The following is a 17,646-nucleotide window of genomic DNA, read 5'->3' as shown; positions in this document are numbered from 1 at the left end:
CTGCCTGGAAAAGACTGCCTCTCCTCTGTTATTGTTAACAAAGATGCATTTTAAATCAATTATACATAATAGCTTCAGCTCAGAATTACGAACAAAGTTCTAGCTTGATGGCTGGAGAAAGTAATAATCCAGTTTCTCTGTGTTATGCGCGTTTATTGTTCACGTTTGTCACATGGTATGAAATTACCTTTTGGTTTTTTATTTACTCTGAGTATACTAGTCAGTTTAGTGCAACATAATCAGAAATTACAATGTCACCTTCGAATGAACTGCGGAGAGAATTTTGATGCATATTGTATGCAGGATGTTCGGAAATTCCCGTTACGAACTTTTAGGACTTGTAGAGGGGGGCGAGTACATAATATTTTGAATAGGGACTCATGTCCGCAAACGTATCTTTACCTTCTACGGTCGTTTCAATTCAGATGTTTCACTCATCCACTTCGGCTTGAGGAATTTAATTAGGCGTGACGCAGTACAGTTGTTACGTAACAATTCGAAGGAGGCATAACGAAACATCCATTTACCACTTGAGCACATTTGTTTGTATTAACACTTAAATTTACTTAGTTTACATTAATCCAGAACAAAAAAAGAGCCCACCATACTGTACGTACAGAACAGTACTAATGCTTTACAACAGCGGCTTGATGTAGTGACCGCCAACGTTGTTACAGACATCGTACCTATGAATCATGTTCTGGTACACACACTCCATCCCCCCTGGTGTCTCTTCAGTTTCCAGTGCAGCGACCAGAACCTGTGCTAGCAGATCTTCCTCTGTCTCTACAGGAGATTCATAAATTAAACTTAGCATACGACCCTACACGAAGTAGTCCATAGGAGTTTAATCTGGCGATCGCGGCGGTCACGCTGTTTAGGACCACCTCGGCGTATCCATCTCTCACCAAAACGTATGTTCAGATGTCTCTGAATAGCACGAGAGGAGTGAGGTGGTTCACAATCATGCTGACACCACATTTCCTGACGCCCATTCTGTGGCACAGAGTCCAAGGACGATTCCAATATGTTTTGTTGAAGTACCAGCTATGCAGTAAGATCAGTTAGCTTGACTGCAAGTAAGTGTGACCCAATCACATCACCGTCCAGAATACCTCCTCACACGTTTATACCAAACTGGTGCTGACATGCCTGCACATGCGTGGCACGAGGGTATTCGTCTACCCAGACACGGCTCTTTCGCGAATTCAGAACGAAGTACCAAGTGAACTTCCTTGATTTGTGAACAGAACTCTACAGTAGCGGTTGAGGAATCACGTGCAGTAGGCTACACATTGTGGAAAATCGGCTGGACCCACTGCGTGTGCCCTTTGTAAGTTGTACGGATTTAATTGTTGCTCAAGCAGATCGTCCCAGGCGATATTGTACGAGGTGCATTCAAGTTCTAAGGCCTCAGATTTTTTTTTTCTAATTAACTACTCACCCGAAATCGGTGAAACTGGCGTTACTTCTCGACGTAATCGCCCTGCAGACGTACACATTTTTCACAACGCTGACGCCATGATTCCATGGCAGCGGCGAAGGCTTCTTTAGGAGTCTGTTTTGACCACTGGAAAATCGCTGAGGCAATAGCAGCACGGCTGGCGAATGTGCGGCCAAAGAGAGTGTCTTTCATTGTTGGAAAAAGCCAAAAGTCACTAGGAGCCAGGTCAGGTGAGTAGGGAGCATGAGGAATCACTTCAAAGTTGTTATCACGAAGAAACTGTTGCGTAACGTTAGCTCGATGTGCGGGTGCGTTGTCTTGGTGAAACAGCACACGCGCAGCCCTTCTCGGACGTTTTTGTTAGAGTGCAGGAAGGAATTTGTTCTTCAAAACATTTTCGTAGGATGCACCTGTTACCGTAGTGCCCTTTGGAACGCAATGGTTAAGAATTACGCCCTCGCCGTCCCAGAACATGGACACCATTTTTTCAGCACTGACGGTTGTCCGAAATTTTTTTTGGTGGCAGTGAATCTGTGTGCTTCCATTGAGCTGACTGGCGCTTTGTTTCTGGATTGAAAAATGGCATCCAAGTCTCATCCATTGTCACAACCGACGAAAAGAAAGCCCCATTCATGCTGTCATTGCACGTCAACATTGCTTGGCAACATGCCACACGGGCAGCCATGTGGTCGTCCGTCAGCATTCGTGGCACCCACCTGGATGACACTTTTCGCATTTTCAGGTCGTCATTCAGGATTGTGTGCACAGAACCCACAGAAATGCCAACTCTGGAGGCGATCTGTTCAACAGTCATTCGGCGATCCCCCAAAAAATTCTCTCCACTTTCTCGATCATGTCGTCAGACCGGTTTGTGCGAGCCCGAGGTTGTTTCGGTTTGTTGTCACACGACGTTCTGCCTTCATTAAACTGTCGCACCCAAGAACGCACTTTCGACACATCCATAACTCCATCACCAGAGGTCTCCAACTGTCGATGAATTTCAATTGGTTTCACACCACGCAAATTCAGAAAACGAATGATTGCACACTGTTCAAGTAGGGAAAACGTCGCCATTTTAAGTATTTAAAACAATTCTCATTCTCGCCGCTGGCGGTAAAATTCCATCTGCCGTACGGTGCTGCCATCTCTGGGACGTATTGACAATGAACGCAGCCTCATTTTAAAAGAATGCGCATGTTTCTATCTCTTTCCAGTCCGGAGAAAAAAAATCGGAGGCCTTAGAACTTGAATGCACCTCGTAAGTAATGCCCGTTGCACGCGCTGTTGTACTCGTTGATGGGTTCTCTTCAACGGGATACAGTACATCATCTTCAAATTCGGGTGTGCGGTGTTGCCGTGGAGCGTCGTAGTCCTGCCTCCTCACGGTGAAAGCACCTGTTTCTAGGAGCCGCTGCACAACTTGGGCAAGAAGTTTGTGCGATGGCGTGCTACGTTGTGGGAAACGTTGGCGACACAGCCGTTACCTTGAACTTGGCCATACGAAAGGAACATGGCTATGTATACCGAAAACGTGTACGTTAACCATCGGTGACGCATAGGCGTTGAACAGGTCATGTTTCGCCGCAAGGAAGACGTTAAATGACATCAGGTGACCGTCCGACGTATTACACGTCATCTTGTCTATCCAATTGCATACCAGGACAAGCAGCTCAGGGACTTCTCTCTTCCCCCTCAGCGGACGTGGAAGTGTCACACGTATAAAGTGTAACCACGGCAGAACAGAAACTGTACATTTTCGGACGTGGACTCGTGTTCAAGATATTATGTACCCACTCCCCTCTACAAATCATAGAAGTTTGTAACGGGAATTTCCGAACACCATGAATGTTAATGTACATTTAATATTGATTTTGTTTATTGATTTTGATTGAAAAACAAGCGTTGACGATTGTGTAAACATGAAATGAGAATAGAAATGAGAAATAAAAGCAGAACGAAAAATCTAACTCTTTTAGTATGAAACAGAGAGCTTGAATTGATAAGTAAAACTGATAAAAAATCAATATTACATAATCTCAGCTGTAACTCTACCTTTACTCCCTCATAAAATAAATTCATTGCAAGCTATACCTAACATTCTTTACACAACAATCTCTCTCTTCTAATATAGGTTTCTAAGAAAGGTGTATGTATAGCGCGCGGCTAGTGGGAAAAACTACTCCGAAGCACACTTACTTCTGCGACTGCAAAGCAGATATGAAAGGATGCGCATTGCCGCGCTATAATCTCACTTTATTCCTCGTTCTTCTACTTCGTCCTTTGCATTTTAACACACTATATCGCACTACAACGCTCCACAATTTGAACTAGCCATATTTTTATTCTTTTATAGTCAGTCTGTCATGGTGATGTCCGCTGGTGGAGTAATAACACTTTCCTTCCCTTTTCAGGCGGCCCACAGTTATTCCTATCGGTCTAGCTTGACTTTCGTCAGCCCCTTATTTTGACTGCAGTTATGCGTATAGTCACACCCTGATAATGAAAATCCTTCGTATTACGCTTTAATTTTTCTGGACATAATTTCAGTATTTCCTTCCTCCACTATTGTTCTATCTGGAGTCTACAAAGGCCACATTCAACGCGCTCAGTCCCAATTGCACTATTCAGAACATATCGATTGTCTGTAGTGTTATCTTTAATTCTGTTGAAATTTCTTCAGAAGCTACCTCAATTCGACAGCTGGAATCCGAATGCTTGTACAATTATTACTGAAATCTTGTATCTAGTAATAAACGCTCTAAACTCAGTCACCGCTGACTTCAACTCCATTAGTATCTGGGATGCAGTTTATATTCTTTTTAAATGCGAATGCTATATCAATGCACGACATTCGTCTTAACTCATTTATATGAAATATCTGTTGGCTACCACTTAAGCTGATTGACGTCAAACAACTGCACACTGCATCTGCGTGACAAGTTTATTGGAATTAATATACGATCATGCTTGTCAACAGTAATGCAACTTCAAATAATTCGCTATTTCCTATAGGTTTCCTATACTCCAACTTTCGTTTCAACGACACGTGTAGAATTGAAGTGCCTACTCATTATCCTACTGGAAGAACACAAGTGAATATCTTTAGGCCACAATTTGAGGAATCATCATGGCAGAAAGTCTAACAGCCCGCATTTTATTTTTCCCAGGTTATGTAACGCCGGGAGAACAAGATTTACTGTAGTTTCTTCTCAGTTGATAATTAATTGAAACCCTCAGCTGCCGACAAGTGTTGTTGATATACCTCGATGGGGATAGCTGAAAATGTGTGCCCCGACCGGGACTCGAACCTGGGATCTCCTGCTTACACGGCAGACGCTCTATCCATCTGAGCCACCGAGGACACACATGAATAGCGCGACTGCAGGGACTTATCCCTTGCACGCTCCATGTGAGACCCACATTCCCAAGTGTCCACAATCTACGTACGTAATGAACCTAATAGATATTTGCCCATCCACTCATTACTCGCGCACACTTAGGTGACGACACCTGTAAGAATTCGGGCAACCTGTGCGCATTCGCACAAACGAAGGTCAATGGCTGGGTAGCCTTTAACTATATATATGAGGATAGTAACTGTTCTCGAAAGAACGGATACCATTGATGACCATGCAGCTTCTCTAGAATAAATGATGATTAACTGAAACCCTCAGCTGCCGACAGGTGTTGTCTTCTCAGCTGTTTTTGTTAAATAACCTATTCTCGTAGATAACGTAATTTTGATAATGGGTTTATTTTCATTATACTCATAAATACTTTCTCACGTGATCTACTTTGTAAATATGAAAATTTTTCGAAAATGAAAACATTGGCGCTAAGACCACATTTCATAGTTCAGAAAGAGAATAAAAATTAGACGAACGTGATGACATGTATGTGCCACGTACCATATGCCTATAAAACCAGTTCAAACTGATTCAGCAGTAACATGCTCCCTGCAGAGGATTGTAAGTATCTGTCTGGTAACGTCCGATTCTATTAGCAACGAAGGTATTTCTTGGAAGTGTTGTATTGTGCCAACATGTTACAAATGCTATAACTTAACAGTGAAGTTATTGTATGTAATGAACTTACAAGAACTAGATATGATGCGAGCAATGTATTTATAGGTTCTAAAAGTTCTGCTACCTGTCTAGTTTGTTAGTATTTGAGCACACAAAATACTAACTACGGTACGTCAACTTACTATTTTGTTTGATCAAAACACACACACATCGTACATGGTGAATATTTATCTCGTCCCACTGGTATTCACCTTAGGTATTTACGAACATAACACTTAGACTACGTGAAAAACTTGACATTAAGGGATCTAATTTGTCTTTGAGCTATGACACTATTAAATAAGTTACTTGTTAATTTTGAAATGAACATATACATCTTGATAGATGGAAAATCTGGATTAGTAAGACAGAGATACTGAAAAACTATTACGTTTGGGTCTAGGTGAATCAAGAGACCTCCATTCCTTAGAAAAATTTGTCTTGTCAATTCCCTTTTCCGGCATAAACCTCTTCAATGGAGATTCGAGCATAGGGGATTGAAAAATGAATATTACGAAGAACAGACAGTATTAGTCTCTGATGAGTAGTACCACTACTGAAAGTTACTAGTTCACAATGTAATTTCAAGGTATTTCCTCTTTTAAAAGATCAGACCTTTATCTTACTGATGTAGCACTTTCCTTGTGCTAGCGAATAACACACCGTCAACAACTTCACTGCGGTACTCGGTGACCAAGACTGATAGTATAGTGACCACGAGAAATTTACATTAATTTATTCGAGGCCATGTAGCACAGGCTTAGGAGTTTATAATAATTGTTGGAATTGCGATTATTAACATGTTTCCTACACGCTCCTTTTTACCCGCCTAAGTAACTGAACATGTTTCTCTACTTTCTCGCTGTTACCATATGGTTGGACCTGAATTACGGATCACTCATTTTGGACATCAATAAGCAAACAAATTAGTTAGGGACAGTTTCTAAACCAGTTACTGAGTAACTGTTCTAAACTAAACAGATGCTAAATGGACCTTCAACATGAAACCATGCATTGCACGAACCGTCCAATGAAAACACCACAAACCTATGTGTCGCAACACCCACAATTATAGAATCGTAATTTACTTAACTTTAAAATAGTCAAGTAGCCACTCTGACCGAAATTGGACGTGTAAGAGAAGTACATCATGACAGTACAGACTGTCCAGCTGTAACCAAGAAAAACATTCTGCTTACAATACATCATAATTTTCAATGAAAATTTCGAAAAAGAATTGCATTAGACAACCTCAGTACAGGTAATTCAAATACAAATCCAAGTGAATGACAGCGGCGCCATACCTCCTGCAAAATAAGACTTCTAGGAGGTACCGCTACATGTGCAGAGGAATGAACGCAATGCAATAGAAGCGGTTAGGTCTAGTGTGCCGCATGTGTTAACGGGGTATGGCTACTGCCACCAATACAATACACTAAAATAATTGCTTACTGCTGCAAGGTTCCATTAAGGACGCCTTCCACCTCGTTTGTACAAGTCAGGAGCTTTTCACAACGTCTGAAATTGTCTCTAAGTACATTACTGGAAACAATTAGGGAATCGGACGAGATATTACACATTAGTTAAAATATGGATAAAATTTCCTATACGACATAATATACAGTACATAATACGCCCTAAAGAAGAAGTTGGTAGGATTAACGTGAAAATGTTTAATCTGTTTGTTCATTCACTTATGTAGCGATGATCTCTCAATGATATCGGAGTTGTCGTCATAGTATAATGAAAAATAGATATCTCTCTCTCTCTCTCTCTCTCTCTCTCTCTCTCTCTCTCTGATTTAGGATAAGCACAGAAAACCTAAATCAGGATGGCCAGACACAGCAGTCTCCAGCCTCCCGTATATGATGTTAGTGCATTCACAACTACACTGCCTCATTCTGTTGGTCCCCTTGTTCTAAATTGTCCTCTTCATTATACGCAAATTGCAAGAGAGAACCGATAATGTGAAAAACAGTTTTGCACCTCATCACTACACACACTAAGAACATCCGCTTGTTCTTCAGGTCCATAAATATGCTAGCATGTTACATGCACGTCTCCATGTCCTCTCTTCACACTGTCTCGAAAACTGAGTCTGTGTGATGGAGAGATCTCGAATTCAGGGGAATGACAACGTTTCCAGGGTAACTTCATATGTAAACGCGTCTATTCTCTGACTTGGCACAGATCACTGGTAACCAGAGAATGATTCACAGGTCCACAGATTATTTTCCGTCTCAATGTTCTTCCGAGCTATCAATGGACAGTACGGTGTTGCATTGTTATTAGTGTACACACCCATCCATGCATAGAAGCCACGACCATGGAAAGGACGCAAAGGTTTATATTGCCATTTACACAAAATTGCCCATATTGTTCGATTTCTTGCGCCGAATAAGTTACCACATATCCTCCTTTCTTTACAGTAACGCAAGAGATACCTAGGGCGTCCACAATGGAAACATTCCAGCGTGCTGTCCTCCATTTTCTACCTGTCTTGTATTTCTGCACGGGGTTCGAAATGACCAGGGAACAGGTTGTATCTGTGTCACTGAGAAACATGCTATCCGCCGGTTTCAGCATACGTTCGTATCTTCAGATTCCATTTCTCAATGCTGGTTTGTCTTCTAGAGAACGGTGTCAATGATCGACGAACCTTCTCTTGAATTAGTAACGCTACCTCGTCCTGGCTGGGTTCGTACATCTCGCTGTTAATTCCGACCGTCTGACTTCGGCTGAGCTATAATAACTCTTGCATCTCTTACCTTACTATTCGCCGTACAAACGACGCGATGGTGGTTTCTCAAGGCTGTCATCGACTCAACAAACCAAAGTCTGTCGTACGTCTTTCAACTTTCTTGTTTCTGGTGGACTGCCTCTATGTGCTACAGGACCATTTGATGTCCTCTGTTCTGGTGATGGATCTCAAAAGATGTGCTTGACATCATCTGCCACGCATTTCATTAGCTACAAAACATAGTGGGCTTCAATCATATCACGGTTCACTGTCGATACAGCGTCCAAATATACGACTTATCGTCGCCCTTCTGGCGTTGGCCTCCGTTCTTCAGCTATGTGGACTTGCTGGTGGCGATCACAAAATATTTTGGTAATTTTTACCAGAAACTTGTCCCAGCTCTTGAACTTTTCCCCATTACCATCAAAACAGTGCTGAGTTGTTTGTTCAGTTCGTAGTAGATGTTCACAAGGCATGTCACGTCATGTCATACCACCTGTTGTATTCAGCAACATAGTTCGAAACGTCCCCTTAGAAAAATTAGTGAATTGACTATGCTGATAAACCTCTTACATTATTTGATTTTCAAACAGCTGAGCAGAACTGAACGTGATCAGACATTACGCTCTTTACCTATTCTGATCAACACTAAACTGACACACAATATTTTTAGCGCAACGCAATCTGACTTTGAAAAATCCCTACAAAAGAATGGCTATGACTAACAATAACCTATACCTTTCATGAATCACTTACCTCACAAAAATCTTCGTTACTCGAACTACTGCAATACAGCGAGCGCCAATACTTCCAGCTAAATAAAAGATTATAACTACTGAAGGCACTAACTACTGATAGGCATATTTAGCAAATGAAAGATTTTGCTAGACAACAAACAATGTATTTACCTTAATAGTGTTCAAAAGTCATAATATGTAGATCAGTTCATGACACCCAGTCTTACAAATTTCCTTTTTCTGACGACACACGTCCAGATCGTCTGCTTTCAAAACTCTGCCATCTCTCCCCACATCCACCACTGCTGGCGGCTCACCTCCAACTGCACAAGCAACGCGCTGTTCACATCCAACTGCCCAGCACCACAATAGCGAATATTGCAACAATGCAAATCAGCCACAGACTTTACACAGCACAGTCAGTGATTTTCATACAGAGCGCTACGTGGCGTTACCAACATAAAAACCTAAACAGCCTACTTACAAGTTGAATCTCTTTAGCCATTTATCAGATCCTGGTCGTCATAATCTGGAAACACTGCTAGATGCCTGATGTGCATCCTACTCACCGGTGCCTTTGTATACAATGGTACTTCGACAATTCAAACCACACGAGGAATTTTCATATTGTCTGTATTCAGGTTACTGTCCGTGAAGGCGACGCCTTTCGCGTAACCTTATTGGAGCAAACGCGATGTCTTTGTTCGTTGCACCCTGCGTCTTTGCCAAATAATCTCACACAGAACCTCGAATCAAATTCCAGTTACGATAGCAGGGCCATAAACAAGAACTAACACTTCACATTCAAGATGCGTTGAATAAGCACAAACGACACTATAGACAGAGCGGAACTTCCTACCTCAGCGAAGTGTGCTCTCATATATACATACACACACAGAATGTTCTAGTACTCTTAAATTACAGTATTCCATAAATAACGAAGTTTCAAAACGTTTCAGTAATTACAAATTTTAAATGATAAGGGTAGGTGGTGGGATTCGAACCGGCGACCCGAGCGTTACCAGCCAGTGACTGTAACCGCAATTCCATGGAGAGTAACAAAGCAAGTCGCAGTATTCTTCTTACTGTTGCTGTATTCAAAACTCGCTACGATTGTATTTCAATAGATTTCCTATTAGGCTGATCTTCAAACAAGTAGTTAACGGTCGTCGCATAATGTAATTAACAGTGAATAAGCTTTTGTAACTTTCTTCGCATATCTGATACCGTCTAAAAATGTCTTCAGAACACAAAATACACTTTTCAGCACTGCAGTGATCCTTTGTGCTTCAGCGAAATAAACTAGTGGTTATGACGTGATTCGCAATAGGAATTCCCATCCGATTATCAAATTTTAAGTTGTCCATGGTTTCTTAAAATGGCTTCAGATCAATGTAGCGATTGGTACTATTGAACTGGACATGGTCGGATTCCTCCCTCATCTGAATGAACACGTTGTCTTCTACATCTACATACATACTCCGCAATCCACCACACGGTGCGTGGCGGAGGGTACCTCGTACCACAACTATCATCTTCTCTCCCTGTTTCACTCCCAAACAGAACGAGGGAGAAATGACTGCCTATATGCCTCTGTACGAGTCCTAATCTCTCTTATCTTTGTGGTCTTTCCGTGAAATATAAGTTGGCGATAGTAAAATTGTACTGCAGTCAGCCTCAAATGCTGGTTCTCTAAATTTCCTCAGTAGCGATTCACGAAAAGAACTCCTCCTTTCCTCTAGAGACTCCCACCCGAGTTCCTGAAGCATTTCCGTGACACTCGCGTGATGATCAAACCTACCAATAATAAGCTCAGTGCTAATAGAAAGTTAAGCCGTAATTTTCCAGCCACTGCTCTATCATACTAATGGCTCAAACTTCTGCAGGTTCCAGTATATCAAGCTGACACACTCATCTCAGCAGGATATTAGTACAAATCGGAAACTACTGCTCTTCTGATACTTCACCTGTACCCTTCTACTATTTGCGTGCCTAATTCATTTATTTATGTACTAGCCTTATACCCATGGCAGCAACCACATACACGTGCATTACATGCACTGCACATATCTCCCTCTCCCTCCTCTCTGTCCGTCTCATCTGCTCCTCCCCCTCACCTTGACCATCTCATCTGCTCCTCCCCCTCGCCTTGTCCATCTCATCTCCTCCATCCCATCCTCCTCCTCCTCCTATTCCTCCTCCTCCTCCTCCTCACTCTGTACATCTCATCTCCTCCTCGACCCCCTCTGCTCAGTCGTCCCCATCCACACATATACCCCCTGGAATTCATTGCGATACCACCCACACAACATGCTAGTCATGCAGGGCAGCCTAGAATTCAGGCATTACAAACACCCTTTTCATCCCCCACACCCTTATAGCAGCTAGCTATTACTTACTCCATAGTATCTCTTTGCGACAGTAATTAGTATATGTAACAAATTTGGTTGAAATTGATCCAGTTGTTTATGAGGAAATGTGGAAACTATATGTATGTGCCCTGTGGGGTAGGATAAGTGTCTGGGTTCACTGGAATTGATGAATGGTCATAAAACGAAATTTTACAGTTCTCTTCCACTTGCCTATAACTCTGAACCAATAAACAAGAAAGTTATTTCTAACAAGAATAGAAGTTTTATCTGTATCTTATTGCAACTCACAACAGTTTGGGAATCACTTAAATTGCCCTGTGGGGTAGGATGTGTCTTGATTCCATTGGTATATATTCCAGAGACACATCCTGCCCCACGTTTTGACTGATTCCGAAATGTGTTTTGAGGTATGACGACACAAAGAGGGAACTTCCAGTCTTTACAATCATTTACTTCAGTTTATGGGGAGAGTCAAAAAGCGTCCACTCCCCCCAATTTACACATGCCCTTTGCGAAGAATATTTGTTGTTCCCTAAGCAAAACATTAATGTCTATGGCTGATGAATGCGTATGGTGTGGTTGCCTGGTGAATGTTGCCATATGTTACGAGAGTGTTGAGACAAAGCCGAGACTGAAAAGTGGGTGAGATCCACAGCCAAGCTCTCACTAAGATTTCAAAGCGGATTTCTGAAATTAAGGTCCACATCTTATGAACGGATCGGCAACAGCGTCGTATGAGTTGCGGCAGCGACAATTTGGAATTTTATGAGGTAAATGAACGTACAACTTTGTGTTAAGGAATTGTGCAACACGCAGCTGTTCTTCCGCCTACGTGGAGATGAATATTTTCTGCAATGCGCACATTCAAAACAGCTAGTTCCGCGCTAGGGGATGTAGGCGACTTCTCCTGTTAATGAGCCGATTTGCATATGGTAATAAGATGTGGCACAAATAGGACAGGGCCCGATAGTGACCGCCGCTTGCACATCGATTGGATGCAGATGGGCTTCCAGATTATACAATGAAAGCCCTCTTTAATCGCAGGACAATAATGAAGTCGTTTCGGTAGCATACCGTCAATTTAAAGTACTGTTCCTTTTTGAACCGTAGTGAAGTAATGAATGCTAAAAGAAGTTGGATATAAGATGTAATTGATGATTTAAGTAGCCTATGAACGTCAACAAAAATTAGATTTTAGAATGTGATTATATGAAGTTGTCCGAGACAAGAACAACACTACAGAAACACTCTCCTTATATCCTTCTTTCTCCCTTGCTAGTGGCACATGTACTACTTCTACTCGTCGTAGGTAAAATGAACCTTTCCTTCAACTGTATTTATTGATGTAAAATAAATTAAAGTGAACATTATTTTTACCTAACATTCACTAAATCTCTCAGTTTGAAGTTCAATGCCTGCAACCGTATTGGTAAAGGCCAGGATTTAATCATGAAAGTGATGAGGAGCACCTTGAAGTTTTTGAACCTAATTTTGATTTAACTGGCGCTTCACTGACAGCTGAGTTAAAAGAATTAGAAGATATAATATCGCCCAGTCACATTTCCTTTCTCACACACATTTGTCTACAGAGAAGAGAACTTAGCAAAAAGGTCTTAACAACAGTGGCTACGTTTTCTTTCAGTGTAGCCCTTTCGGCAATGCTGGTTTCTTCATCTTTCGTCTCCCAATTGTGAAAGATAAAACTACATAAGACCTGCGAAGTCTTTATATTAGCTGAGGAAGCTTGTCATAATGAATGTGACTGTCTTGACTAGTAAAAGCTGCTCTCGGTTAGCCATTAATGTACAAAGCTTCTCTACGCACTATAGCATCTCACCTCCTAATACATGCGGATCGCAGCAGATGTACCTTTTATTATGCGATCACTGGAACAAAGACTGTGCAAAATAGTGATATATCGCAGCTGCTGTCTCCAAAACCCCAAAATCAGCGTATTTTTAGAAAGATACCGCGAAACGACCACAAGCAGGGAAGTAAATAATATTTTATTGCTGCGGCTTAGCAACACATGATTTGGTTATGCGGACGCCCCGCTTGTCGGCACATGCTAAGTCGTTAAGATGTGTTCCGACTGCCTTGGCGTGCAACAATGTTCAAGGCTGGACGTCCGTTTTTTCAGGTCATTAAATATTAAATTCCCTGTTATGTGTGCTACAATTCAGAGTGATTATCTTACAATGGGTAGCTCTCTGTTGTACAGTTAAAAACAACATATTTATTATTTGTTTTACCGCCCAAGATAAAGCCCGTAAGACTCTTTCTTACATTTAGTCGGGCTTCCTTTACAAACAGTGTTAACATGAAATCTGATGATCGATATAGTTTCGCAAAACTATTAAACGTAACAAGGAGACGTAAGTTTCCTTCGCAGCATAGTATACAATAGTGTGAAACTCGCTGATAAGAAGCACTACACGGTTGATCGGACTCTTAACTGGCATCCTTGATAATTTTATTACACAATGAGCGACGAAAGCAAGATTGGCGACCGACTAAAAACTTCAGTGTACCCAATTCGTGCACGGATAGCCCAGTCGCGTCGGTACGAACATTGTCCGCGAAAGGCAAAGTTGTAAGACCGAGATCGAGTTCAACATAATTTTGACTTTTGTATCACGCCTGGATAGGCGGCGCGTGGATCTGCTTCTGTGAACTGCTTCTGCAAAATAGGCCGAGAGTGAAGGACGCGAGTAGGAGCAGGAAAAGGTGAAGTACTTCGGTACTGCGTATACGATAAAGCTCTTTTACTGGTGTATGAACATATACAAATAATAGTATTACTTAACTTTGCGTACAGATGAGCGCATAGGTGCGAAGCCGTTTATCTATCAGAGCTAACAGTTACTAGCAGTTGGACAAACTATCACTGAAATAACAAAGGCAAAGTCTGTCATGGCTAGCCCCCTATGCAGTAAAAACTAAGTTGCTTGGTCATCTGCTCTTGGCCAACTGGGCTGAATCTGGAGCGACGCTCGTAGAGCTGCACAGTGCCGGCTAGAGGGCGCTGTCGTCGGTGTCTTAGTGCCAACCTAGGGACTTGAACCTACACTTTGGCATCGTAGCTGTCGATACCACTGACTACATAGGTTAATTATTACAATGAAGTACAAAAAACAGCAGCCATCCTTTGTTGTAATGGTACTTATTAGGAATAAATAGCATCGTTCCCGGTTTGGAACCGACAGGTTCGGTTCCATACAGCTGTCAAACGTTTGCGCGACTTCACCAACGCATGTGAGAGACAGGCTCATTTGAGAAGATACACTACTCGCCATTAAAATTGCTACATCACGAATATGACGTGCGACAGACGCGAAATTTAACCGACAGGAAGAAAATGCTGTGAGATGCAAATGATTAGCTTTTCAGAGCATTCACACAAGGTTGGCCCCGGTGGTGACACCTATAACGTGCTGACATGAGGAAAGTTTCCAACCGATTTCTCATACACAAACAGCAGTTGACCGGCGTTGCCTGGTGAAACGTTGTTGTGATGCCTCGTGTATGGAGGAGAAATGCGTACCACCACTTTTCCCACTTTGGTAAAGATCGGATTGTAGCCTATAGTGATTGCGGTTATCGTATAGCGACATTGCTGCTCGCGTTGGTCGAGATCCAATGACTGTTAGCAGAATATGGAATCGGTGGGTTCACGAGGGTAATACGGAACGCCGTGCTGGATCCCAACGGCCTCTTATCACTAGCAGTCGAGATGACAGGCATCTTATCCGTATGGGTGTAACGGATCGTGGAGCCACGTCTCGATCCCTGAGTCAACAGATGGGGACGTTTGCAAGACAACAACCATCTGCACGAACAGTTCGACAACGTTTGCAGCAGCATGGACTATCAGCTCGGAGACCATGGCTGCGGTTACCCTTGACGCTGCATCACAGACAGGAGCGCCTGCGATGGTGTCTTCAACGACGAACCTGGGTGCGCGAAGGGCAAAACTTCATTTTTTCGGATGAATCCAGGTTCTGTTTACAGCATCATGATGCTCGCATCCGTGTTAGGCGACATCGCGGTGAACGCACATTGGAAGCGTGTATTCGTCATCGCCATACTGGCGTATCATCCGGCGTGATGGTATGGGGTGCCATTGGTTACACGTCTCAGTCACCTGTTGTTCGCATTGACGGCACTGTGAACAGTGGACGTTACAATTCAGATGTTTTACGACCCGTGGCTCTACCCTTCATCCGATCCCTGCGAAACCCTACATTTCTGCAGGTTAATGCACAACCGCATGTTGCAGGTCCTGTACGGGCCTTTCTGGATACAGAAAATGTTCGACTCCTGTCCTGGCCAACATATTCTCCAGATCTCTCACCAATTGAAAACGTCTGGTCAATGGTGGCCTAGCAACTAGCTCGTCACAATACGCCAGTCACTACTCTTGATGAACTGTGGTATCGTGTTAAAGCTGATGGGCAGCTGTACCTGTACACGCCATCCAAGCTCTGTTCGAATCAATGCCCAGGCGTATCAAGGCCGTTATTACGGCCAGAGGTGGTTGTTCTGGGAACTGGTTTCTCGGGATCTATGCACCCTAATTGCGTTGAACTGTAATCACATGTTAGTTCTAGCGTAACATATTTGTCCAATGAATACCCGTTTATCATCTCCATTTCTTCTTGCTGTAGCAATTGTAATGGCCAGTAATATAGTTGCAGGTAGGAGACCATATAATGTACTAACTGCCGAGCTTGAGCGCGTACTGCGGATGAAACTTCACTAACTAGTTCAAGGAAATTTGTGAGAATGGAAGAAGTTAATCACATACCGATCTGAAACATTCGACATGAAAATCTTCTTTACCAATATAACCTTAGATGGGTGCCACGATTAAATGACTCAGACTTTCAGCCATGGATTACTGTCTGTCAATGCATATTAGCCCGGTGCGCTGTGTTTCTTCAGATCCCATCATGGACATTATTCACTGACTACCTGAAAAATCCAGCGTAGTCCGGGTATTTATTTATAGCTGTTTCCAGGACTTCGCAAGAGTCGAAATTATTTTTTACTTGTAAAGCTTCTATGTGTACAACGCTTGAAGTAGTGTTATTGGGAACATCAACGACTAGCTGCTTTACTTAACGAACACGGGAGGGCGCCATGCAGAGCTAGCCACACTCAAAGCAAGTGGCACTAAGGTCCACGCCCGCAACGCGCTGCGTCTGACCTTGTGCTGTGTTTATAGTCCTCGCGTAACATAAGCTCACCGGAAATTGTACACTTTTAAATCGGAATGGTAAGCTATTACGAGTAAGCAGACTTCAAGGTATAAAAACTCGCTCGCCTGCACCACTTCCCATCAAAATTTCTGCTTTTATGATGCTACATTGGAGAGAAGTTTGTTTTACGTTATTTACAACATGCCCTGTTATATTTTTTGTAATACTACACGTGTGTGTGTGTTTGTGTGTGTGTAGTAGTAGTAGTAGTAGTAGTAGTAGTAGTAGTAGTAGTGTAATGTTTGTGTTGTTGGATGATGATGATGATGACGACGACGACCAAACGTAAAGGGTAAAACCCTCTGCCGGCACGTAGTCTACTGCTCGCGAGTAGCACCAAAGAGGCACTAAGATTAACGTCCCCATCTGAAGGACGGATCACAATCAACAGTGTCCCACACCCTCACTTCATGAAATATTATAGAGAGATCTGGTATTTAACTTAGGCCATTCTGCATCTACATCGGTACTCTGCAAATCACACTTAAGTTCCTGGCAGAGGGTTCATCGAACTACCTTCACAAGCCTCTATTATTCCAATCTCGTATAGCGCGCGGAAAGAACGAACACCAGAATCTTTCCGTACGAGCTCTGATTTCCCTTATTTTATCGTGGTGATCGTTTCTCTCTATGTAGGTCTGTGTCAACAAAATATTTTCGCATTCGGAGGAGAAAGTTGGTGATTGGAATTTCTTGAGAAGATTCCGTCGCAACTAAAAACGCCTTTCTTTTAATTATGTCCAGCCCAGATCCTGTATCATTTCTGTGACACACTCTCCCATATTTCGCGATAATGCAAAATGTGCTCCATTTCTTTGGACTTTTTCGATGTACTCTGTCAGTCCTGTCTGGTAAGGATCCCACACCGCGCAGCAGTATTCTAAAAGAGGACGGACGAGCATAGTGTAGGCAGTCTCCTTAGTAGGTCTGTTACATTTTCTAAGTGTCCTGCCAATAAAACGCAGTCTTTGGTTACCCTTCCCTACAACATTTTCTGTGTGTTCCTTCCAATTTAACTTGTTCGTAAT

The 17,646-nt window shown here is 42.5% G+C and overlaps 1 protein-coding gene across 3 annotated transcripts in view; it reads right to left on the bottom strand.

Moving 5' to 3' along the window:
• The window catches only part of LOC124777475 (anoctamin-10), a 306,085-nt gene that overhangs the window by 74,899 nt on the left and 213,540 nt on the right, over positions 1 to 17,646 (bottom strand). For 2 of the 3 annotated variants that reach the window (XM_047252902.1, XM_047252903.1), the window contains one exon: positions 6,602 to 6,679. The exons of the other annotated variant lie outside the window; for it this stretch is intronic. In XM_047252902.1, coding sequence (XP_047108858.1) covers positions 6,602 to 6,679 — 78 coding nt within the window. The remainder of the gene's footprint in view (positions 1 to 6,601; positions 6,680 to 17,646) is intronic. 3 annotated transcript variants of the gene reach the window in all.

The sequence above is a fragment of the Schistocerca piceifrons genome, chromosome 2 (assembly GCF_021461385.2).
Source record: "Schistocerca piceifrons isolate TAMUIC-IGC-003096 chromosome 2, iqSchPice1.1, whole genome shotgun sequence".
Taxonomy (NCBI): Eukaryota; Metazoa; Arthropoda; class Insecta; order Orthoptera; family Acrididae; genus Schistocerca; species Schistocerca piceifrons.
This window is presented reverse-complemented; position numbering and strand designations above follow the sequence as displayed.